The sequence below is a fragment of the Hemicordylus capensis genome, chromosome 2 (genome assembly GCF_027244095.1).
Source record: "Hemicordylus capensis ecotype Gifberg chromosome 2, rHemCap1.1.pri, whole genome shotgun sequence".
NCBI lineage: Eukaryota > Metazoa > Chordata > Lepidosauria > Squamata > Cordylidae > Hemicordylus > Hemicordylus capensis.
Genome location: NC_069658.1, coordinates 349,988,597 through 350,015,033, shown reverse-complemented (window position 1 = coordinate 350,015,033; position 26,437 = coordinate 349,988,597). Strand labels below are relative to the sequence as shown.

The following is a 26,437-nucleotide window of genomic DNA, read 5'->3' as shown; positions in this document are numbered from 1 at the left end:
AAACGAAAGTGCAAGTCCATGAGCCGGTCCAGTTGAATTGGCTGGCAGTCCGGTCATACCAGTTCAACCTGCTTCAAGGACTATTCTTGTAAACGGGAATCCAGTGAGGATTCCCCTTTACAAGCAAAGGTGTGTGTATGGGGGGGGGGATCTCTTTGGCTTCTGCACATGTGCAGGGGCCAGAACCAGGCTACTCCTGGCCCACATTGCTAGGAAGGAGTGCCAGCTTGGCTTAGAGGAGCCACCACTGGCTGCGGTAAGGTGCCCTCTTGCCACCTCCCTTAGAACACTTTTATTCTACGGGCAGCTGGCAGCAGCAAGAGGACACCTTGGCACTGGTGGTTCCTCTAAGACAAGCTGGTGCCCCCCCCCCGGCAGCGTGGGCCAGTGGCAGCCTGGTTCTGACCTACACGGATTCATTTGTATGACCTTGGCACATCTGTGGAGGCTGGAACTGGGCCGCCAGTGATCCATGCTGCTGGGGGAGAGCACCAGCACAGCTTAGAGGAGTTGCTGCCAGACCGAAACCAATAAGGTGTCTTCACGCTCCCCCCCCCCCCCCCCCGCGTGCGCACTTAGGCTGCCCTTAAGACACTTTGAAAGGATTTCCCCATCCCTTTGCTTTTAAAGGGGAATGCTCACCTGATTCCCCTTTACAAGCATAGCCCCTTGACACAGGTCGAACCAGCTGCCTTCTTTTGAGGCTAGTATGTCAGCCCACCGCCAGTAACATTGCCCATTAGTCTGCTCAGGCTGTCGGCCTCTAACTTGCCACCCAGTTTACTTGGCCCTGCAGCTAATTGACAGCTCACTCTTCAAAAGATCTTTGCATTGTTTTTCCAAAGGTGGGGGAAGGTCAGAGCTTAAGATGATGATGGAATTTTATTTTATTTATTTAACATATTTGGGTACCGCCCAAAATGCAAGAGTCTGGGTGGTTTACAGCAGCCTAGCAATGGGAGTCGCCTGCTGTTGCAATCTTTCTATTGGAGGCCTTCATAACCTAACTAGGAATCAGTGGTTCATTTACTGACTTGCCTGTTGGCTTTCAGTTGTTGAGGATGGATACAAAATCTAGGGATCTCCCCCATCCCCAGCATCTGCACAGCCCTCAGGGACAGATTATCTGGAGGGAACAGAGCAGCAAAAACTGCACTCTCCCCCACCTCTGCTGCTGCTGAGGCGGTGGAGAAAGATTGGAGTGCAGTGAAGCTACACTCTGTTTGCATCTCTGCAAGGCTGATCCATTTTCATAGCCCTTGAAGAGAATGTCAGCCACTGATTGGCAGCAGCAATTTCGCTTCATCTTCACTAACTTTCTGCTCTACAATGTCATTCCCCAGGATGTGTCTCAAAGCACAGGACATTATCATATTAGTATCTCACTTGGTAAAACCATTTTTTGAAAATTGGGAATATAAAAAAGTTTGGTTTAAAATAACATGTAAAACAAGTCCCACTTGAAAAAGAACGAAAATGGAAGTTTAATGTGATCGCTTTCACTTTGTTCCATATCACAAATATACATTGAATTTCCATTTTGATTAATTTTTTTGTGTCACTTTACATTGTTGTTGTGATGATAGATCAGTATGGATGAAGGAAGAGGGTACAAAACGAAAGCTGAAGAGATAAGTCTCATGCCCAAGGAACTGGCCCTAGTGATAAACCTTTTCCTTGTGATGACTCTCTGTTCCCTTTCATAAATTATATATCTTTGTCTCCTGTGAAAACTTACACTGACAATGAGAATGTCTGCTCCTGCCCTTTATGCCTTCCAGGCTAGCCAGCATTGGTCTGAGAACTATCCATATCATTTGGAATTTCCATTTTATGAGTGGTGCTAACTGGGTGCACATTACAGAGGGGAAGGACAGTGAGAGAACATCTGCTTTGCACACAGAAGGTCCCCCATTCAGTGCCTGGTATCACCAGTCTGGGCTGGGAAATACCCATCTGAAACCCTAGAATGCTGCTGTTGGTTAGTATAGACAGTACTGAACTAGGGGAACCTATGGTCTGACTTAGCATAAGGCAGCCTCCTAACTTACACAATGGAGTGTACTGCCTTACCATGTAAAACAGATTTTGTATACAACTGCCCTGTGTCTGACACCAAGTTGTCATGTTAAGCACCTATTAGTTTTAACATTATTTGCTACCTGTAACTATCAGATATGGATCTTGATCCATAAGAATGGGTACTTCATCTGCGCAGGACCCTCGTGGTAGAATGCCTCAGCTCCTCAGGGTGACCGAGGCCTGCCGCCATGCCTTCAGTGTGCTATTTACAAGGCGCCCTGTTCTTCAGTTCTTTTCCGACCTCTGTTGCGTTCAGACCTTGGACTGTCACTTCTCATTGGATAAGTCTTTGTGAGTTCATCTGCTTAAAAAGGAAAAGGAAAAGACTTATTTTCAGAAATTGTCTTTGGAACAGCCTCAAGACTTCATCAGCATTACTTTGACCTTGGAACGGACTTTGACTAAGATTATAGAACAACCCTGAAATGCTGGAGGAGAAATGGAGTTTGAAGAGGTGTGAGGGCTGTAATGCCAAGCTTCTCTCAAAGGACCTGCATTATCTGTGTCTCATTTGCCTAAGTGAGGAGCACAATGTCTCCTCCTGCAAGATAAGTTTATCTTTTTCAAAACAGATAAGAATCAAGAATCAGGCTCTGTGGCTTTGTGCCACCATTTATGATGAGGTATTGAGCCCATCGATGTCAAGTGAATGCAGTCCTTTGACTTCAACATCGTTATCTAAAGACTCCACATCAACATCGAAGCATTTCCCCTTGAGACTTTCGGCATCGACCTTAGCGTCGGATGCTCTTCTCAAGGTCACATGAATTGACATTGGATACTTCAAAGTCTAAGGGAAAGCAGTCGAGATCAGATGACCCTTCAGCTTCTCCGCAACCCAAGAAAGCTAAGACTGTGGACTTGGCGGGTGAGAAGACACCTGGTCGGCAGATTGTTCCGTCAAAATCTATGAAGTCAACAACCTTCCTCAGTGATGACCACGGCTCAACGTCGAGACCTCAAATGTCGAGAAATGGGACAAGGCAAACTTCAGATATACTGGGGCAGGTGGAACCATTCGATGTTGACTGCCCATCGACACTGAGACTGTTGACATTGAGGGCGCGGTCCTTGTCCCCAGCCCAGACCCCAGTCACCTCCTTGGTGTAATCAATACCACCTGATCGACATCGCAAAGCTCTATCGATCCTGACACAACCTCCATTGATGCTGAAGTTGTGTGCCCCAGTTTCAGCTTTGAATATGCTGGTGTTGTTGACTTTGAGACAGATGACCCTTCGATGCCAGGTCCCGATACCGGCGTTCAGTGTCGAGAAGAAGGACCTGGAAAGAAATACTGGTTAAGATCCTGCTACTACCTGTACTTTGCTGTCGATATTGGACTCCAATTCGAACACCCCATCAACATCCACGTTCAAAGGTTTTCTTCCACAATTTACTGATGGGGGAACTTCTAGGGGGTCTGTTGCTGACCGGCCAGTTGACTAACGTACTCCAGCGCCATACACCTTGACTGCTGCCCATTTGGTGGGCTCTTCCCCATGTCATTCATATGGTTTTTCTCATCCGTCAGCTGCAGGTGCAACACTTGCTTCTGCAACTATGGGGACCAACTTCCCAGCAGCGGTCCCTCTAATTTTTTTTAATCTCTGTGAGGAATGAGTTTTGTTATGGGCGGCAGTATCAAAGCAGTGTGTACACACCTGATTCAACCTGAGCGGGATCTAAAATGAACTGAGTGTACATCCAAAAACTTGTGGGCATGTGCTCACACCTTACAGGGAGCAGTGCTCCCCAGGCTTCCCTTACAATTTCCAGGAAGAGCGACCATGGTGATCTGAGCAATCTAAACCATATTTTCTGCTCTCTTCCACTGTGATTCCAGTACAGTCTGTACATGCCCTGGCTGGTGGTGATGGCTCTGCCCTGCCAGTTCGACCTTCTGTGCGGGGCATTTCTGTTGCTACACAGATGGTTGCCTTGCCACTTAGAAATACTTTAGTGAATGTAGCCACTCAAACTACTTCACTGGTACTAAGACTTCCAGGTGTAGATGTTGGGACACAAACTCAGCCCACACTCCTGCCACCAGTCAAGACTACCATTGAAATCCAGAGGACGTCCCGCCTTCTCCGACTTGCTCACCGTATGATCATCATGGTTTCTCAGATCTTAAATTGGATCCAGATGATCCGGATAACTTTGCTGATCCTCCAACTGACATACCTCCAATCACTCACATCTCTCCTAATGAATAAATGAAGGCTTATCACCATCACATTAGAGATATGGCTGCAGTGCTGGGTCTGGACCTTAAATCCAAACTTGCCACAATAGATGACCCTGTCTGTAATTTTATGGTCAAGTCTCAATCTTCTCAGCTTGTAGCTCTTCCTGTTCTTCCAGTCATATCCAGGGCTGCTAAGTATGCATTGGAGGTGATTCATACTTTGACCCCCATTTCCAGATGCTTAGAAAGTTTATATCATATTCAGGAAAAGGACAATGAATACCTCTTGAAACATCCTGTTCCCAATTGCCTGGTAATTGATTGTGCCACTTGATCTAAGACAGGTCGTCACCACACCACCCTTGCAGAGGGGAGAAAGGTGGGTATTCTTGGGAGAAAGATCTACTCCACCTCGTGTCTGTTAGTTAAGATAGCGAATTATTTGGCTTGCACGGCTAAATATAGCCATGGCATATGGGAGGATTTACAAAACGATTTGGATGTTTTATCTCCAGAGGAATTTAAAAAGAAGTTTCAACAAACATTAAATAAGTTGGCTGTGCTTACTCACCAACAATTGAGTACGGCGAAACATCTAGCCGAATCAGAATCACGTTCTCTGACTGCTGTGGTCTTCTTGCAGAGACACGCCTGGCTTCACTCTACTAATCTACAGGGTGACATGAAAGAAAATATTGAAGGCTTACCTTTTGATGGCTAAGGTATCTTCAGTGAGGAAACTGACTCCACTAGGGAGAAATTTAAAAAATCAGTTTACTGCAAGAACTTTCACCACCTCAGCTCTTACCACCTCCTATGGGCCGCTCTTATTCGAGGCAAAAGCCAGCATTCAGGCGGCAGGACCATTTAAAAAACTGCCACCTTTACCATAAGCGCAGGACAAAGGGAAAGCCAACAAGTTTCAGCATACTAAACAAGCAGAGGCTCAAAAACATATTTGAGATTCAGAACCGCCCACCATCACAGCTGCATTCCCCTCCCTTCCCGCCACTGGAGGCATTAACATCTTGACATGCGAAAAACACCACCACATTTACAATCCCACTGCTTCCACCAGTGTCCAACATCAAGCTGGCATGCCATGGCACCACATAACATTGGACCACTGGGTTCTGAAGATCATATCATTGGGATACGCCATAGAGTTCAAGACCCCAAGATTTTCAGGGATGAGGTTCACTCAGTCCTCCCAGGCGTTACTGGAAGAAGTAAAGGAGCCGCTAGCAAAGGGGGCAATCACCCCAGTGCAGTGGGCACATAGATGGGAGGGTTTTTACCCCTGCTACTTTCCGATACTGAAGAGAGATGGTGGTATCTGGCCTACCATAGACTTATGCCACCTGAACAAGTTTGTCAATGTACAAAAATTCCGTATGATAACCTTGCAAGAGATCTTGCCCCTTCTATATCAGGAGAACTGGCTTGTAACGCTGGATCTCAAAGATGCGTATTTTCACATAGGCATCAGAAAATAACTGAGATTTGCAGTAGGAAATCAAGTGTACCAATACACAGTCTTACCCTTCAGACTTTCCACTGCCCCCAGGGTATTTACCAAGTGCATGGCTGTGGTGGTGGCTTACCTAGGGCCTCGAGGTATATTGGTCTACCCATATTTAGATGACTGGCTCTTGACTTCCAAAGACAAAGGTGATTTGCTTCTCAGACATAGTACATTCTGTTTCTCCTCCAGGACTTGGGCATCCAGGTCAATTGGGAAAAGTCGCATCTGGAGCCAGTTTGTGACATCAGTTACATTGGAGCACTTTTAAACATGGTTACCAGGAGGGCGTACTTACCTCAGGAATGCTTCAAGTGTATCAGGGATCTGGTTCTCCACTTCCAACAGCATCCGTCTCAGCTGGCTCAATTCATTCAAAGACTCCTAGGACTCATGGCATCCTGCAACACAGTGTTGCAATATGCCCAGTTGAAAATGTGCAAGCTACAACTTTGTTTTCTATCCGTCTTCCGCTGAACATAGATGACCAACACTTGCATCTAGTGATTCCAGATCAGGTTCTATGTTCACTTACCTGGTGGTCGACCAACAAGAATCTTTTGGAAGGGGATCCTTTTCAAATGCTGACCTATCTGGTTGACAACGAACGCTTATCTGCTGGGCTGGGGAGCCCACTTAGGGGTCCATTGGATTCAAAGCAAATGGAATGCTCAACAAAAGCAGTTACATATCAGTTTCCTGAAGCTACTGGCTGTCTTCCCGGCGATGAAGATTGTGAGCCCTTTGGAGAAAGGGATCAATCTTATTTATTTATTATTTCTCTGTGTAAACCGCCCTGAGCCATTTTTGGAAGGGCAGTATAGAAATCTAATGAATGCCTTCCTACCGCTTCTGCAAGGCAAAGTTGTCCCGGTATAATTGTACAATACCACCACTCTTGCTCACATCAACCGTCAGGGAAGGACAATGTCTCGTACTCTTTGTGTGCTCAGCCTGCAACTATGGCATTGGTGCATCCACCATCAGATCTACCCAATGGCCATCCACATCAAGGGCCTAGACAACATCCTGGCGGATGACCTGAGTTGTGTCTTCCTGCAACAGCATGAGTGGGAAATCAAGACAAAATATGTTGCACTTCTTTTCGCAGATTGGATGAGACTAACTATAGATATGTTTGCCACATCGGAGAACGTGAAGTGCACTTGCTTTTGCTACAGGGTAGGCCGCGATCTCTTGGGGATGCCTTCCATTTAGACTGGATGCAGGAAACCCTGTACATGTTCTCCCCATGGCCATTGATCAGTCGAGTGGTGGGGGGGCTTCTGACTACTACGAACTTGTGCATCCTGATAACCCTGTGGTGGCCAAGGGAACCGTGGTTTCCACAGGTACTCAAACTATCAGGAAGCCAGTACCTGAGATTACCGCAAGAAATAGATCTCTTGACGCAAGACAATGGCCACATCCTGTATCCGGACATGCTAACACTCCGTCTAACAGTGTGGCAAATCGGCTTCTGAGAAAGATCCTGCTCAACCAGCGGAAATCTTCCACTAGACGACATTACTTTGGCAAGTGGCTCCAGTTCAACTCCTATGCAAAGATGCATGGTTTTCAGCCTAAACAGTCTACGATCAAGGATGTCCTCTTCTACTTGACTGATCTAAAATCGCAAGGGTTGGCTAATGTATCTTTGAAGGTGCATTTAGCAGCACTCTCTTCGAAACATCCAGTTTTTAATGGGAGGACTCCTTTTTCACACCCTGATAGTAAGGAGCCAGCGTGGTGTAGTGGTTAGAGTGCTGGACTAGGACCGGTAAGACCCAAGTTCAGATCCCCATTCAGCCATGATACTAGCTGGCTGACTCTGGGCCAGTCACTTCTCTCTCAGCCTAACCTACTTCACAGGGTTGTTGTGAGGAGAAACTCAAGTATGTAGTACACCGCTCTGGGCTCCTTGGAGGAAGAGCGGGATATAAATGTAAAAAAATAAAAATAAAATAAAGCTTTCCTGAAGAGCCTCATGAACTTATATCCACCTATTCACACTCCTCTAGAACTGTGGAGTATAACCTTGGTCCTCTCGTGGAGTCCGAGACCCCATTTGAACCATTGAGCTCTGCATCTGTCAAACTAGAAACTTTAAAAACAGCCTTCCTGCTTTCCATAACTACAGTGAAGTGCATCAGTGAACTTACAGCATTACAGTTTGATTCACCAGAATCTAGCCTGATAAGGTACTGATGCGCATGGACCCAGACTTCTTACCTAAAGTGGTGTCTGACTTCCACCTCAACCAAGATGTTGTTCTCCCCACTTTTTTTCAGGGACCCATCCATGCCTTTAGAACGTGCACTGCACTCTTTGGATGTACAAAGGGCGGTCTTGTATTACTTAGATCATACTAAGGATTTCCATTCCACAAAGCTCCTCTTTGTGGCTTACAAGGGTCTTGATAGAGGTTCCTCTATCTCCAGGCAACTTACCAGATGGCTGGTGGAACTCATTATGCTGACCTAAAAGTTACAGAACATGAAACTTCCTGAAGCCATCAAGGCCCCCTTTACCCGTGCCTATGCTTCATCAGCTGCACACTTACCGGGGTAACCTTCACGGACATCTGCAAAGCAGCAACTTGGTCTACTGAGTTATCTTTCATCAAGCATTACACCATAGACGTCCACTCTGCTGCTGAGGCAAGCTTCGAGAAAAATGTTTAAAAGTTGGTGTTGCAGTAGCTACTACTGCACCCTCCTCCATTGGGAGCAGTGTTCTCTCTAATTTTTTTCATCTATGTGCGGGGTGAATTTTGTTCTGAGCAGCAGTATCATGCATGCACACATGTATTCAGAATGGTGCCTTCCTGATTCAACCTGAGCGGGATCTAAAATTAACTGAGCAGACATCAAAAAATGTGTGAGTGCATGCCTTAGAAGGAACATTGATTGGGAGCTAGCTAAAAACCCATTCTTATGGATCTTGATCCAAATAAACAGGTTGCTCACCTGTAATTTATGATCTTGTAGAAATCCGTCAACATCCAAAAGACCCCCACGAACCATCCCTCCGAACCATAGCAGTGTTCCACTATGTGTGTATTGAGTGTGCCTGCTATTCTCTTCTGCTGATGAACTCACCTGTTTCCGGATGATCATCCTCCATGGAGGTCCAAGAACTGAAGAACAGGGCACACAGCCCACCTTTAAATAGTACCTTGAAGGTGTGGAGGTGGGGCTCAGGTGCCCTGAGGAGCTGCAGCATTCTACCGTGAGGGTTGTGCGCAGGCACAGTACACATTTTTGCAGATGTGGACAGATCTCTACCAGATCATAAGTTACAGGTGAGCAACCTGTTTTTACAATGACAGTGCTTCTGAACACCATGGCCAAAAAAGGAAGGTGTTTTAGATAATGACTCTGTGAAAACACTTGAAAGGGAGCAACAGAACTTTGTTTTATGTTAAAGGTTACTGTATTAATATTTCAGAAATTGGTAGAATTTTCCCTCCATTATTCTTATTGGTGAGAATAATGGGAATGGGATTAGATAATGCCATAGTAGGAAAGAGAATTGTATTACTCGATTGGAGAAAGATCTGAGTGACTGCTCTTTTATATACTAGAAAAATGGGGAAACAGCCATTGTTTGTCCCAATAACTCTTCATGCAACCTGTGCTGCACCTATCATGGTCTAATAGAATTAAGACTGCAGAACATTTCCTGCACTCATTTTAAGTTATTTAGAAAATGCAGGCCTTTGGGATTTTTCATCATGCCCCGATTGTTCTCCTCTTCCCCCCTTTTTTCTCTTTTTGCTTAACATCCAGCCTGAACAAGAGTTCTGGAGAACCTGAAAGCTTGCTCACTATTTTGTGACATTTCAGTTGGTTCTCCTAAAAGTATTACTCCATTGTGGCTTTGTATTTCTTTTGTGTAAACATGAATGCACACAACTGACTAAATCGGTAATACCAGCAAGTTCAGCCATTGTTCACCCACCATCTCTTCTTGATGTTTTTGTGGGACCGCCATATGAGCCCCATTAGTTTGAAGGTAAAGTGTGCTGTTGAGTCGATGTTGACTCCTGGCAACCACAGAGCCCTGTGGTTGTCTTTGGTAGAATACAGGAGGGATTTACCATTGCCATCTTCCGTGCAGTATGAGATGATGCCTTTCACAATCTTCCTGTATTGCTGCTTCCCGATATAGGTGTTTCCCATAGTCTAGGAAACATACCAGTGGGGATTCGAACTGGCAACCTCTGGCTTGCTGATCAAGTCATTTCCCCACTGCGCCATTAAGTGGCTTAGTTTGAAGGTAGAGGATTAATATTGAGTGCTTAGGTGGCTTAGTTTGAAAGTAGAGGATTAATATTGAGTGCTTATTGCATTTCTTTAAGTCCTTTTGAGTGTTTGCTATATTTCCTGTTCATGCTAACATTGTGTGTTGGTATAACATTATGAATTGAAAAAAGATATTATTTTTAGCTGTACAGTAGTAAGCTTTTTACTGCAAAATGGGTTATGCACTGCATGTATTTTGATGTTGATGTATTATGGCTAGGGGACTGGCAAATCAACATAGATGTTGGGCTCTCTGCTATGGCTAAGGGAGAGATTATCTTGTATCTCGCTAGGATCATCCACTAAGCCACTTAGGTGATTTCATCCTTCTGTTCTGTCCACTTGTCCCCATCCAGTGGTCCAGACACTGGGTACTGTCGTCTTCATCCACTAGAAGGCAGGTTATTTTGAAGAAAAAGTACCTGGGGCTGGAATGGAAAGTTTCTCCCTCTGCAGCAAATTTGTGCCTGGTCTGAGAAGTCATAGTCCTGTTTTGTGCCTTCTAATTACCTGGGCTTTACCGTTTGCTTTATTGTGAATTATGAACATATTATTTTACAAATAGCAAAACAACATGAGTCATTTCCTTTCCATTTGGATAAACACTGATCTCTCCTGTAGCAATCAGTCCTTGTTATTAGAAGGTACTGGCAATTTACAAGTAACCATCTGGGAGATCTGTGACCAGATACCTTCATTTTGTTTTTGTTTTGGAAGAATAAATGTAGCCATGGGAATGGGGCAAGAGCCCTAATTTGGATTGAGTACCACAGCACTGGGTAGGGCAAATAGAACTCTGATGAGGCTATTTGGATCAGGAAAAGCAGTATGGGAGAAAAAGGAATAAACCCCATCTCTCAGCACCTCAGCTATGGCCGGATAAGGGTGTCCTTTCTCCCCTGCACACCCTGCATCTATACTTTAAATGCAAACATCTGTTGTTCTCAGTTGCTCTACTAGCACATTGAAACAGAATGCTACAGTGCAAAAGGCATGAGGGCTGCATGAACTGTTTGAATTACTAATCTATAATATAAATAATCAGTAGTGGTTATATCAATCTTATGCTTCTGTTTTGAAAAAAATATCTAATGTATGAATTAGAAAATTGATATTCTTGTTTTAAAACTTTTTTCGTTGTGGTTTGTGTTGCCTTTATTTAAATCAGTTCACCCTGCATCAAAATATATTGATTTGGATTCAGAGGCTTACTTATCGAAACATGGAGCTTTAAAAATTGTAACAGTAGTATTTGAACTATTAAAATATTCTGTTGACTGACATATTGCAATTGTGTACCCTATATTGTTGGCATCATCACTGAGGTTTCTTGGTAAAAGATGTAATTCTCCACTACCCCCAACCTTCTATTTCCAGGTGCCAATGAACTGGCTGTGCAGAAAGCAAAGGCAGAAATTACTAGGCTTATCAAGGAAGAGCTCATCAGATTGGTAGGTGAAACACTGTTCAAAAGAATGTGCATTACAGTCTGTATAGAATATTGCAGATACCTGATGACATAGCTGCATGAATCATCTACAACTTCAAGCTAGTCATACTTTATATTGCAAAGCCAGAAGGTCTGGACTAACTGCTCCAGTATTTCTGGCTATTCTTTTTTTAGAAACAAATGAAAATGGAATACCAGCTGCATTTTGTGATAGGAAATCTTTTTTTAAAGAAATTAACAAACATTGTAGGGGTATGCACAAAATGGGGTGGTTCAGTTCGAGTCCAAACTGGCCAGTTTATTTCTGCACCCCTCGGGCACACACACTCACAGAGTTCAGGGGTGTGTGTGCATGTGTTTCACAGTCATCTTTTTTTAAAAAAAATTGTTAATTTTTTTTATTCACCCTTTCGAGGGGCTTCCCCCTGCCGGCCTCCATTATGGTAAAAATCACCCAGACCCAGTCATGCAGAGGCCCATTGGGCATGTGCAGTGGCCTCCAAAATGGCTGCTACCACACAGGGCAGGCCTGGACTGGGCCAAAAGTGGGCGATTTTTACCATAACGGAGGCTGGAAGGGGGAACTCCAGAGACAGATACACACACAAACACACCCCGCGGCCTCGGAGAAGCCCCCTGGAGGGGATGAGTAAATTTTATGTTAAAAATTACAAGCCCCTGAACAGCCGGGGATGTGGGTTCAGTCCGATACCAAACAAGGGGGGGATTCAGTCTGATATCGGACCGTCGAACCTGTTTGCACATCCCTAACATGTTGTTCTCTTTTCCACGGTGAGAAATTTAGGGGACATTTGCGCTGCATTCAAATTTGGGACTTTGAGCTATATTTCTGAAACTTAGTTGTTGCATTTTGTTCAGTGTCTCTCTTACCTTAAAGTAAATTGAGTTTTCCACATAAGAGGAAGTGTTAATGAAACTGTTCTAGGGTGCTGGCTAAACACTCCAGTTGTGGGGATCTCTGTTTATCCCACAAAGGACTGACTTCTGATTTTTAGACTCTGACACTGAAATGCTTTATTGAGCTTTCCATTATATGTACTTTACTATAAAACATTCCTGTTTAGTAGCTTAATATTCTTTTGCAGCTGTTTTTAGAGTTCTGTTAGTTTAATCATCATATAATAATTATCAACTACATGTTTGGTTAACTAAATAATCCTTTTTTTCTCTCTTGCAGCAAAATTCATACCAACCAACCAACAAAGGAAGATACAAAGTTTTATAAATATTTGGAGTAAATCAGTCTACCAGTTGCTTTTTTGTGAAACTTTGTGGTTTCTGTTTGTCTTTGCTGTTTATTGTAAATTATTATTTTTAATATTGTCATGCTGGATTTTTTTTTTTTATAAAATAAAATTCAGTTTGGGAATTTTTGTTTTCTGTGCAGAGGACAACAATTTTGGTAGGACATGATTGATTGGTATGTTTGCCATTCTAAATATACCAATAAAAGCAGTTATAAATTTCCTGGAAGACTGTAGTTAACCACAGTTTGAAAATTTTTAACTAGGAATTGTAAGGCTTACATTTTGGAGTAATAAAACAAATGCTTTAAAACGAAGGCTGAATAGTCATCTATTAGAAGACTCTCCTCCTATTGTCTCCCATCTTGCCCTTATAAAAATTACCAGTGAGATCCTTGTGATCTTCCAGAACCATGGAAATAGACTTAGAAGCCCAAGAACTTAATCTTAATGGTATTTTGTTGAAGTGTATGAATTACATAAATACTTGCATATTTTTCTGCAAAATGAGACATTTGGGAGACTTAAAGTAGCTTTCTATTAATGTCTGATTTTAGAATGTTACCTGAATAGTATAGTATATTTAATGAGAAAAAGAATTGCACTTCCATTAACATGAGAAACCTTTTTCATATGGGAAGTACTCTGTTAGTTGAGATCATAGTGTGTGTATATCTTGTTTATTTCCCCAAGAATTTCTTTTGCCATGTAGTCTTACAAGAAAAGAATTAGTTGGTTAACCAGTGTTTGACATTAGTGCACTGATTCTTGGTAGCTTATTGTTTATAGTCTCTATCCTCACTTTACTTACTGTGAAGTCAGTTTCATTTATTTCAGATTACATCCTAGTCCTGTTTCCTATTCTCTTGTCCAATATCTCACTTGTTCTTGCATGACAGTTCAAGGAAGCTGTTGAAATTTTAGTTTTAACATTACTCCTCCATCACTGGTACTTATTTGTATGCAAACTATAGCAGTGACAATTGGAGTTGGAAAGTTGTCCAATTCTGAAAACCTCTTGTAGAAGGTGTGAGGGGGAAACATAGGGTTGCCATCTAGGGGCTTTTATAGAGGACATGAAACTATTTGGGGGACCAAATGACTTTTTTGTATGTGTTGTGGTGTTTGACGTTCTTTGGAACATTTTGTTTGCTCAGAACACTTTGCTCTCATGAGCAGCTTCTCTTCATTTGTCTCCTTCCCCTGCCAGCTTCCTACTGACCATCCATCCAGTGGGGAAGCCAGAGTGAAGTTTCTGCTTCAGTGACAAGTTGCAGAGCTACATGATGCAGGAACATGGATAAGCAGGCCTGGCAGGTGTAGCTTGCTTCCTTCATGAGCTGGCAGTGAGAAGTTAACAGTTAGCTAACTAACTTTACTCAGTTAGCAGTGATCCCTGCTAACTGAGTAAAGTGGTGGGGGCCACAGCAGGAAGCTGTGTGGAGTGCCAGTGGAGCAGGTAAAAACCTGCTCTCCTCATTTTTAAAGATGCCACGGCCTCCTCCAATCAGACCGGTTTGGCTTCACAACAGTGTTCAAATCCCAATTTGTGCACATTCCTACCTTGCATTTCTTCTTAGATTGTGAGCCATTTGGGGTCAGGGGAGCATCTTATTTATTTTTTCTTTGAAAATCACTGAAACCTTCTGTTGAAAAGCAGTATATACATGTTTGTAGTCATAGACAACAGCATCTGGGAGATGGTACATGCACTGCTGCACCAGCATACAAAGAGGCTGGCTCGGTAGCTAGCTGGCTGTCCTGCCTTGAGCCAAGAAGTGAAGTTGCTGGCCTGGCTGGGATGACCCGTGGGGGCAGGGAGGACAGAGGACTGTGTGTGTGGTAAACCTAACCAGGAGGTGACTCTCTGGTTAAGAAGCAGGGGCATACAGATACACAGCTCACCTGGTCATTAGCTTCACAGTGGTGATCTGTATTTATTCTCAAATTATCCATTTTTTAATCAGAATATGCATATATAATACCAAGCAACGTATGCAAATTTTATGCAAAGAGGAGACTCTTTGGAGACTTCTTTGTGAAAAGCATCCTCTATTTCCACTTGTTTGGTAATGGATATCGATTTGTTTCACCATCTGGACCTAGGTAAAAACTAGTTTTAAAATATGCATTGATCTAAGTAAATCAAGTTATAAATGTAATGGATGGAATCCAAAAAGCCACAAGCAGAAGGCAGCTCACAGAAAGGAATTTTCCCATCCCCATTGACCCTACTGCAGCTCCTTGTGCACCTGAAAATATTCTGTGAGGTGAGGACGCCTTGGGAACAGGATAGTGCGTATTGTATGGAATAGGGAAGAGCCTTTTCATGAGGTTCCTTCCATGTGTGGTTCTTTGGATCCAACCCAACATATCCAATCTCAAAAGAAACAACTTGTATCCAAATCCTGCTTTTCATGCACACTAGTTGCTGCCACCTTGCACCATGTTAGTGTTTGTACAAGGGGGTGGGGGAGTTTTCACTCATTTCCCCTTCTGTCTCCAGTATCCTGCACTGGAACTGACTTTCAGAGAAGAGGGAAGGGGAATCACCCAAAGGCGCTTTCTCCGTGCATGAACACTAAATAACATGAGCAGAAGATAGGGTTTGAATACAGTCCTTTATAATCTCACATTTTTCAAAACCTAAATTGCTTTGAAATATGTTAAGACTTTCTAAGTTTCCTACCAGACAACCTTAAATATTACATGCTAGTTTATTTTTCACTTTTGGACAGTGTTAGACATTGAGCAATGTGGGATTGTGGGCTGTTCTGTATCTAAAACAACTTCCAAGGAACCCTAAGAATTCATTGGGAGGATGGACAGGGATACGATTTGAAATATTTTGTGTTGGCAACTGCTTGGGGCCATGATGATGAAGACATTTCATTGTAGAAGAATTTTGAACTGTTTACCTGTAATTTTCCATTTTAAAATGAATGCAAGGTCTTTGTAAAGAATTTCACTATATACATGTTTTATAAATTCATCATAAAATAAAAATTCATAGTATATTCCTATTATGAATATCTTTGTAATAACTAAGAAATCATATCCTGCTTACAGGCTTTAGATTGCAGTATTTAACTTTCAGTAAGCAGTTTTGCCACATTCTAATAAGGTAAGTCCAATGCAATGAATTTTTGTGATGAGCAACCTTGCAAGACCTACTGTTTGAAGTCTAGAAGCTAAACACTGCATTTGCCTTTGTGTATTGGTACAAGAGAAGACTTTAATTTCCCAGACTCAGTCAGCCAACCAACACATACTTAAAGCAAAATATAAGCATATTTGTAGGAGCTCTTACCCTCCTTGCCTCCCTGGTGTGCGTTGGACCAGAAGTGCACATGTGTGAGCCTGGCGTGCATGAGTGCAACATGCGCATGCACACCGAGCACTGCTGGTCCGACGTGCACTGGGGCAGCAAGGAGGTACACTGTCTCCCCGCGGGACCATTTTTAAACACGGCACCGGTGTGGGGATGGGGAGAGCACCCTCCCTGCTCCTTAAAGGCAAACACGCTCACCATCGAACCAGCCGTAACAGGGCCTCAAAACCAGTTCACACACATCCCTAGAAGGAGCTACATCGATAGTAAATTACTTGCATCTGACCAAATACTAAACACTGTTTAAACAGAATCATAGAATTGGAGGGGACGGTGGGCATCTTGTCCAACTCCCTGCTCACTGCAGAAGATCCAGAGCTAGAGCATGCCCAACAGATGGCTCTCAGCTTCTGTTGGAAGACCTCCAGTGAGGAGAGACTCCACCCACCTCCATAGGTAATTAATTCCTTTGTTGAACTGCACTTACTGTTAAGAAGTTTCTCCTAATGTTTGACTGTAATCTACTCAATAACTTAAGCCCATTAGATCTCGTCCCTCGTAATTGGCCAGCAGAGAACAAGTCTTCACCCTCTTCTGTTTGACAGTCCTCCAGGTATCGAAAGAGTGCTATCATGTTTTCTCTCAATCGTCTCCAGGCTAAACATACTAAGTTGCTTGATTGTTGTCATCTGAACTCAGCCCAGTTCAAAGTATGGCACCTAAAACTGGACACACTACTCCACATGAGGTCCAATGGTGTGGAATAAAGTGGAACTATTACTTCTCATGACTTGAAAACTGTGGTTGTATTAATGCACCCTAAAATCACGTTAACCTTCTTTTGCAGTTGCACCGCACTCCTGACCCATGTTCAGCTTCTGATCAACTGCAATCCCAATAACCTTTTCATATGTACTATTGCCAAGCTTTGCATTCCCCATCCTATACCTTTGCAATTGTCTGAACTTCCTTTTGTTTTAGCCCAGATTTCCATTTTGTGCCTGTCTTCTGAGCTGTTAGCTATTCTTCCCAGTTTTATGTAATTTGCAACATGTAAGCAGGCATGAATCCACCTGACAGTATTATCTAGCCTGCATTTGATCAGTTAACTACCTGAAACATCATGGGGAACTTGGTCAAATGTTTTGCTGAAATAAAAATAAATTCCATCGACAGCAGTCCTTTAAACTAGTAACCTGGTTTTAAAAAGAAGAAAGAGTTAAGATTAATCTAGCAGGATATGTTCTTGACAAACCAACACTAATTTCTACTAATCAGTGCATTGTTCTCAAGATGTGTACTGACTGATTGTTTTAAGATCTGTTCTAGTATCTTCCTTGGTACCAATCTCAGACCGGTCTGTTATTTCCTAGATCCAATTTTGTCCCCCTTTTGAAGTTTGGGACAACACTGTCCCAGTCTGGTTGTATTTCATCCGCTCTCCAGGATTAGTCAAAGATGACAGAAGTTCTGAGAGTTCAAGTTATTTTTCATATTCTAGGATACAGTTCATCCTGACCTTGAACTCCTTTAATCAGATTGCTAGGTGTCACCTGACCAACTCCTTATCAGTCTTGAACTGCATTCATGCCCCCTCAATTTTGAGGGGTTGTACAGTTCCCCTTTTGGGGAAAGATTGAAGCAAAGTGGGTTCAACTGGCTTCACTTTTTGCTATCCTGACTGAAGAACTGGCCTACTGTTTGTTTTTCTCTTCCTTTGAACATACCTGAAACAACTCTTTGTTTCTTTTAGAATCCCTCACTTGAGCTGGAAGAGATCATGGAGGTCTTATATTCCAACTTCCCTATTCAGTTGGCCCTTAGTGCAAGACTCTTAAGTATCCCAGACAAATGGCCATACAGCCTCTGTTTGAAAACCTTAGCAAAAGACAGGCTTTTAAGTTGTTTCCAATTTTTCTTTTTAATTGGAATGGTTTGTGACTGCACAAACTGCACCTCTAGTAAAACCCCTTCAGGAACTCCACCAATTTTGGCCTCCTTTCCCCATTAGTTCATCTGTCTATGGAAATCTTAAAGCAACTTTTCCTAAAATCCAAGATATACATTTAACTCAACTTTATTTAGATTTGCATAAGATCAAGAATTTTCAGTGTTACTTGCTCAGTTTCCCCCAAAGTTCATTTCAACCTCATTGACCAACTTTCCCCCATAGATTAAGATCAAGTCAAGTGTAGCCAATTGCCTTGTTCCTTTTTTCACCTGAACCAGCAAGTTGTCAGCAAGCCATGTAAAGAATGTGTTGGGATTCAATCCTTAGTAAAAGCTGTCTCCCACTAGACAGGCTGAACATGTAAAGAATGTGTGATTATCAAAAGACAGCTGTTGCATTTTATACTGCTTTTCTGCCTTGACAAAGGCACCCAAAGCAGTTGGCAATATTAAAAAACAAACCAAGAAGTTACATAAGATTTACAAAGTACTGTTCTCTCAGGCCACTGATGGTCTTTTTTTAAGAGCTGAAGACGAGCTCCCAGAGCTGGGCCCCTCCGTTCTCGTCTTTTTCTCAGGGCACACAGGGCTTGCAGTATTCCTGGGGATGTGGGGTGGGGGCTGCCCCAAGAGTCTTCACAGGCCAGGGCTACTCTCTAGGGCAGCCGATGTTCTGCTCTTCCCTGGCCTGGGTGCCTTGTAATGAGGCTATGCATAAAAACTAATCTATAAAATCAGTAAAGACTTGCTTTGTAGATACTGAAGAAGCATCTGTTTGTAACGTCAGTGCCTAAATATTTTGCTTTCACCCCTTTAATATTTATAAAATTCACCCTTTTGATTTAATTCACATTCTTATTCTGTCTCATTACTTGCATTGAACACTCCTTTTGTATAGTCTTCCTGTCTCCTCCTGTCAAGTCTCTCCTCTGTCTTGAATTCTTCAGCTTTGTAATCTGTTCCACTCATTGCTATGTCAGTTACTCCTCTTTTTTGCTTTCTAGGTTGATCTCCCACCCTCATGTTCTGTTTAAACTTCTGTTCACTAGCATTCGCTGCTCCCAGTTACTGGCTCTTCTCTCTGTCCAGCCTTTTGCACTCATTGCCCTTTTGGTATTCTTGTTCTCTGTAAACCCAATATTACTTCCTCTGTTCCCTGACTGTACCTGTTTTCCCTTGCTGCTTCATATCGTTAGAACTCAACCTCTTGACACCAGGTTAGCTCCTTCAGTTTATATTTTTGAATGACTGATAAAAAGTTGCCTTTTCATACTGGCATTTTTTGAACTGATCTCATATCTACTCTTTCCTTCCACTTCCTTTCTGTATTTTGCCTTAGTTTGCAAGCCTGAGAGCAGGGCCTTTTGTCTTATTTTTGTGGTACTTAAAACACTTACTATTTGTTGGTGCTTTAGAAATAATAATCTTTCACCCTTGGGAAACCAGCTGTCCTTTGGTAGCATTTGATTACAACAAATATTAAAAGGCGTGTGTGTGCATGCAAGTGTGTTTGCTTGCTTGCTTCTCTAGTCACGGCTGAAAAGGAATGTGCTGCTCCTTTGATTATTTTTCTTGACTAAGATTTCTTCCAAATATGGTATCAGCTTAAACAAGTTTGTGTTCTTTAAACGGTTACAGTTTTGTAGAGGAAATTCTGACTTCTAGTTAACCTTGGTTTAGAAAAGGGAGAATGCGAGTAACTTAGCATTCTTACATTAAAAAAATATAAAGGCCATAGATTAAATTTGGTTTGAAATACTTTGTTTTTAAAAAGAGAGGAAAAGTAACAACTTCTAATTAAATTGTTTGGAACAAATACTTTTTGTGCAGGTGGTAACAGCTGTGGATCAGTCTGTTGCTTCTCAACAAAACTTGATAGAAGTGGCAGATGGAAATGGGACAGGGGGAAGGGTTAATGATTAAGGGTCAAATGCCTTAAAGATGACTTACAAAAGCTATATATTTTGGATTTCATCACATAGGAATTGGGAACAATAACTTAAGTAAATTTGAGTTGACATCTTCCCCAATCACTAAGGGCTTGGTGGTTTGTAGGGATGTGCACGGAACCGGCATCCTTTGAGCTGATTGTGTGTGTGTGAGCTTTAAGGATGGGGGAGGGTGCAAACACACACACACACACACACACCCCACTGCACTTCCCCCTCTGGCCCTCTGTGTAAAAATAGTCTGGTGGGGTGGCAGTGTACCTCCTTGCCACCCCATTGATCCCCCGACTGGAAGTGACCGGCGCACAGCGCATGCACGTATGACATGCGCCCGCATGCCCCCCCTGCAATATATGCCTGTGTGCCAGTCACTTCCCCCGTGTTGGTCGGGGGATCAACAGGGCGGCAAGGAGGTACGCTGCTGCCCCACTGGACTATTTTTACACAGAGCGCCAGAGATGGAAGCGTGGTGAGTGGGTGTGTAAGTGCACCCTCCCTCATCCTTAAAGCTACCCCCTCTTTGAACCAGTTCAGAGGCCCATAAAAGGGCCTCCAAACTGATTCATGCACGTCCCTAGTGGTTTGAGAATTGTGGAGAGTATTCCTCTCTCTCTCTCTCTCTCTCTCTCTCTCTCTCTCTCTCTCTCTCTCTCTCGTTCTCAGGGCAGTCAAAACAAAAATAAATTGAACACACACCAAATGTAAATCAACAGTATTAGTTCATCTAATTGTTTACCACTATCATTTAAATCAGTATATAATTGAAAGCAAGCAAGATGGAATATCTAGAATGTCACTTTGGGCTACGGAAGACCTAGACTTAACTCTCTCCTCCGTTATGAAACTCACAGCATGGCCTTGTGTGCACCTCCACCTCACTCTGAAAGGAATATGTTTAGAGACTATGAGTTGCTCAAAGAAGAGCTAGTGTTTCAAGTTTGCCACGGATGATGTTAGTTTGTTTATTTGGGTGGAAGCAATGCAAAAACAACAACAACAAATCATACATTTTGTCTTAGGGTTGCCAAAATAAATTTTGAGAGAAAGATGCATTTCAGATGTGTAATCTAAAAGCTATACTATCGGTTAAGCAGCTATTAAGAATCTAGCAACTATACAGTAATCGTTGGCTTACAATCATGGTGTTCAGTCATGTACTTTCTGCTGCATTACGTAAAAGAAGAAAATTTCAGAGATTAGGGGAGGGACTTGCCCTTCCTTCATCCCCACCTTGCTCCTTGGATTGCCACTGGACAAGAAAAGGTTAAGTCTGTCCCCCTGTGCTGGTCTTCTACTGCAGGTTGCAGCAAAGACAGCTGCATTTTGTAAACTACAGTACAACAATGCGGGGGGAGGGGGCGGCATGACTGCTCATTGGACATCATTCAGCCCTAAGTAAATAAGAAGGGAAGCAAAACAGGTGCTATCAGGAAAAACTTCTACCTATTGTACATATATGGCTGTTTTGTTTTGGGGAGAAGTGGCAAGGCATGCCCTACTTGTGTGTGACTTGGTGCAATGCCTGCCTTTTTGCTGCAGACTTCTAGGGAAGCTGCAGACAAGAGATTAAAATCAGTAAGGCAGAAAGAGAAGTCTCATACATAATTAACAAAATCATTATGGAACATGAAAACAGGTCTGAATGAAAACATCTCTGTGGTGCTGCTCCTGACTCTCACATTTTATAAACACGGGTGAAGGGACCCATATCACTGTTACCTTAACTGGGATTAAGTCTTCGATAAAGACTCTTGTTTTGGTAAGATAAATGACTTGTTTCCATAGTTGCTTCCGTTTCAAGGGGCCGCAGTGTTTTTAACAAAGCCCTATCAGAGACGGAACAAAAGCTATCACCATAGTATACACACAGCCAAGGAGAAAGCCTTCCCCTGTCAAAACTGCTGCACTGCTCTTGTTCAAGGTTGTTTGACCCATGTGGTGGAGCATTTGGGCGCCTATCTAGAGTTACGCAAGCAGAGTGTTGCTCATGCAAAGGGGCTATCCCTTCCGACTGCAGCTCCTAAAGCCCCCTGAAAAGCTGCTCCTCAGGCTCAGAGGACCCTCTGGAGTTGTGTGGGATGTGGCGTAGATTAGAAGGCTGCAGTGGGAGAAGGGAATTGGCAGAACTTAGGTGGGGCATCTTGCCCAAACTAAACGAATGTGTTCCTAGTTGCTGCAGTATTATGTCTGTCTGGGGCAGCAGTTCTGTTCTTTGTCTTGGCCCCTTTATTCTAAAACACAGGGTTTCTATCAACCTAAGGTAAAGTTGTGCCCTCTAGTCAACTTCTGGCGACCACAGAGCCATGTGGTTCTCTCTGGTAGAATACGGGAGGGGTTTCCCATTGCCTCTACCTGTGCAGTGTGAGATGATACCTTTCAGCACCTTCCTATATCACTGCTGTTTGGTATGCTGTTCCCCATATTCTGGGAAACATAGCGAGGATTCGAACCAGCAACTTCTTGCTCACTAGGCAAGTCATTTCCCCGCTGCGCCATTAGGTGGTTTCTTATCCTAGACCTTGAGAAAGTTTCTGATTTCTCCAAAGACTATTGTGATATAGAGATGTACACAGAATTGATTTTGTGTACAGAACTTATATTTTCATATTTTTCCACAGTGCTGTGGTACAAGCTTTTTTAAACAGATGGTGCATATATCAAACTGTAGCTTTGTAAGCCTTTAAGAGTTTGTTTACCTTTCGTGCTTGGTAGCAGCAGCCTGTGCTATCAGAGCAAGAGGGCAGCATGCCTGGGTACCACTGAGTTGGTTTGGATGGCAAACCTGCCAAGATCAGCCCGTTCCACAAAGAGCAGTCCAGTGCACCACTACTCTCCTGTCCAACCTCAATTGTGTGATTAATTGTCCAACAGAAGCAACCTCAATTGTGTGATTAATGTATTGCACTAAAATAGTATACTAGGATTCATTACAGACATTGCATTTCCACATGACCATGCAAGGGAGGAGAGCTGGTCTTGTGGTAGCAAGCATAACGTGTCTCCTTAGCTAAGCAGGGTCCACCCTGGTTGCATATGAATGGGAGACTAGAAGTGTGAGCACTGTAAGATATTCCCCCTTAGTGGATGGAGCCACTCTGGGAAGAGCATTTAAGTTCCAGGTTTTCTCCAAGATAGGGCTGAGAGAGATTCCTGCCTGCAACCTTGGAGAAGCTGCTGCCAGTCTGTGAAGACAATACTGAGCTAGATAGACCAATGGTCTGACTCAATATATGGCAGCTTCCTATGTTCCTGAGGGTGTGAAGTAGTGGCATACCCTTGCTCCTCTTCACATGATGGGCTGACCCCTACAGGTGTATCTTATGAATTGATCCATTGGTCTAGGTGAGGCCACTAATGGAATAGCTCTACATATCCTGGGATTTAGTTAGTTTCCCTAAAGTTCAAGAGGATGACAAATCTAAGTGGTTCTACCTCATTAGCAGGTGTGTAGGGGAGTAGTGAAAAACCACAAGTGGCGCAGCGGGTAAATGCTTGACTAACAAGCAGAAGGTTGCTGGTTCGAATCCCCACTGGTACTATATTGGGCAGCAGTGATATAGGAAGATGCTGAAAGCCATCGTCTCATATTGTGTGGGAGAAGGCAATGGTAAACTCCTCCTGTATTCTACCAAAGAAAACCACAGGGCTCAGTGGGTGCCAGGAGTTGAAATCGACTCGACGACACACTTTACCGAGGGGAGTGGTGAACTGAAATCCCTCATGATGTAATTCTTCACTGGTTCGGAGTGGGAGGGTATGAACATTGGGATAGCTGCTTTTCCTTGGTGACAGGCAGAATCATCTGCAAAAGAACCCCAAGGAGTGGGGCTCTCCCTTAGCCTCTACACCAGCTTAGCCTAGTTAGCAAGAGCTCAGCTCAAGTTCTCTCCCCCCTCTCTTGTTTCTTACATATGACTAAAGATGGAGCTGGTAGGAACGTCTACTGCCTTGGGAACCTTGAGGAAGTCCCCAGACTTCACAAATGACATGTGCCTGTCACAGTCCCCCTTTGCAGCAGGGACAACATGCACCCAACCAGAATAGAAATAAAAGGGAAGGAGCCACATCTGCCTGGGAAAAAGGAAGAATAATTTGCTATTCAACTTTGTTCTTCAGGCTCCTAAAAAGTTTAACACAGGCTGCTTGGTCTTCAGCACTCCTTCAAACCTAGTAGACACCCTGGGAGTCCAAGACCACAGAACCAGGTCATTCAACCGCACAATCCCTTAACAGACTATGTCTTAGAACTTTCTGATGTAGAGCCCTCTCTGAGTAACAGCTCTACAATTTAAGTTGCATAGGAAAAGTCCCTGACCTTGTTGTCTGGGAGATAATTTACTGGTCAAGTTGATAGCATGACCCAGCAGACCTTTATATCCTGGTGCAAAGGCAAGGAGAGAAAGCCCTTGGAATATGAAGAAGTCCACTTTTTTTTTTTTTAGTTTCGTCAGAATGGATTTGACTAGGACCTAAACACACCAGCACCCTGAAGTGGCAGGTGGCAGTGATCTCAGGCATCCTTGGTAACTGAAAGGGGACGTTTCTCACACCTACACATGGCCTCAGTGCTTATCAACCTGCCTCAAGTGGCCAGTTTTCCTACATGGGATATTAATCTGATCCTGAAAATAGCCTTCGTTATAGGAATGACTTTGGCATGCAGGGTTTCAGAACCCAGTGCCTGTCAGTCAATACAGAACTGTGCATCTTCCATGGTGACAGCGTGCTAATTAGGACAGACCCTGCCTCTGTTCCAAAAGTTAAGTTCTTAGCAGTGCTCAAAAGATAATACCTGGTCCTTTATTTCAAAAGGGCAGTACACCTTTAATGTATGGAGAGTCTTTAAATTTTATATTTTCAGGACCAAGGACTCCAGATTGTTGAAGGCACTCTTTTAAAGATTGTATTGTGCAAGGATCTCTGCCTTGATTGTTGCTTAATGCTTGAGGGACTGCACACGGTGGGCATACTGCACCCATGTGGTGGACCTTCTTCTGGAAGGCATCATGTCACACTCTCATCTGTAGAATCTGTTTGCAAGACTTGCAGAGATTGGTCCACAACTGCAGTAAACCCTACCATATTGATTCATTTTCCTCAGCAGATGTATCCTTTGGTAGGAGGGCCCTTTTGAAGGCATTTCTGACATGATGGTGAGTCTCCTTTCCATGGACTTTCTGCTTTTCTACATCCCAGTTTGCAAGCTTGGGCCACCCTGGAACAATTGGAGAAGGGGGAACCTATCTGTAAATACTCTCCTTCATGGGTTCTAGCATGGGGTAGTAGACTCATGCACAGTGATGTTCTGCATAATGGGAAAAGAAAAGGAAATGGCTTGGATGACTTGAGTCCACACTATCAGTAGTGCACTTTGAATCCAGTGAGATGACGACTTTCTGCCCTCTTTTGACATCTATTGTTCTGCAGGTTTTAACTGTCACCTGGAGGCTGAGGGGCAGCTGCTCCCCTTGGTGTTCTTTTGTACATGACCATGCCCGTTCACCAAGTTGTTATCCCAACTTGCAAGACTCTCCTTCAAAGCCACAAAGAAGGCTTTGAATGAGAACAGCTAAGCTCATATTTTCCCTTTATCCAGTCATGACAAATGTTGCCTTGACAGCTCCAGTAATTCAAAATATAGGCAGCTGAACCATTAGGCTGTGCCTTAACTACCACTGAACAAGCCATTTGCTTTGCAATGCTACTAGACAGCTAAAGTGCCATTTTCCCTTTTGCTATTTCCCAGGGTAGTATTACTGCTGACTGTAGTGTCACTAGTGAGGGTGAGGTAGGTCTCAGTTCTTGAAAGAGGGCAGAAGATGGGTTTTTATGTTGTTGCTAAGGGGAAAGCTAGATATAAGAAACATGGAGCTTCTACCATTCCACATCTTTTCTCACCCCCTTGTAACCACCAATGCAAATGACAAGTAACATGACATTGCACTGTTGTACCTCTGCCTTCACATTGCTTTTGGTGTGTGTGTGGGGTGGGGGTGCTTGTGCGTGCGTGCACACACGAGATACACAGCACAGACATCACTTCACATGTTTTCCTTTGATATTGCAAGGAAGAGAGAAAGCAGTAGTCGAGAGTGGCAGCAGTTCAGTCCCTTATGACATTTAGTTTGGTCTTGATACTAGCAGACAAACAGGTTTCTGGGCTAATCCTAGTTCTCACAGAATTGAAGTCATTAAAGGGGGTGGCTAATAGCTTTTCTCTCCAATCTTAAATACATTAATATGGTTGCAAACAGGCATGGCAAGTCCTGTATGCATTTATTTCTAAGTCCAGTCTTCAAATATTCATTTGGTTGCCACAAGTCCAGCTGAGTGGCAGTGGTTAGGCCTTGCTTTTTCTTGAATTTTTTTGTACACTTTGCCTCTGTGAGC

General features: G+C 43.3%; 1 protein-coding gene and 1 long non-coding RNA gene across 3 annotated transcripts in view; one reads left to right on the top strand and one right to left on the bottom strand.

The window, feature by feature from the left end:
* Window positions 1-15,840, top strand: part of DDX46 (DEAD-box helicase 46) — an 84,803-nt gene extending 68,963 nt beyond the window's left edge. For both annotated transcript variants that reach the window (XM_053293575.1, XM_053293574.1), the window contains exons 23-24: window positions 11,480-11,553; window positions 12,751-15,840. In XM_053293575.1, the coding sequence (XP_053149550.1) occupies window positions 11,480-11,553; window positions 12,751-12,798 (122 nt within the window). In that variant the 3' untranslated portion in view covers window positions 12,799-15,840. The remainder of the gene's footprint in view (window positions 1-11,479; window positions 11,554-12,750) is intronic.
* LOC128344091 (uncharacterized) lies at window positions 2,026-6,437 on the bottom strand. The gene is made up of 4 exons (XR_008315668.1): window positions 6,331-6,437; window positions 6,094-6,196; window positions 4,845-4,943; window positions 2,026-2,383 (listed from the first exon to the last, which is right to left on the bottom strand). It is a non-coding gene; the product is annotated as an uncharacterized LOC128344091 (long non-coding RNA).
* Window positions 15,841-26,437: the final 10,597 nt, after the last annotated feature.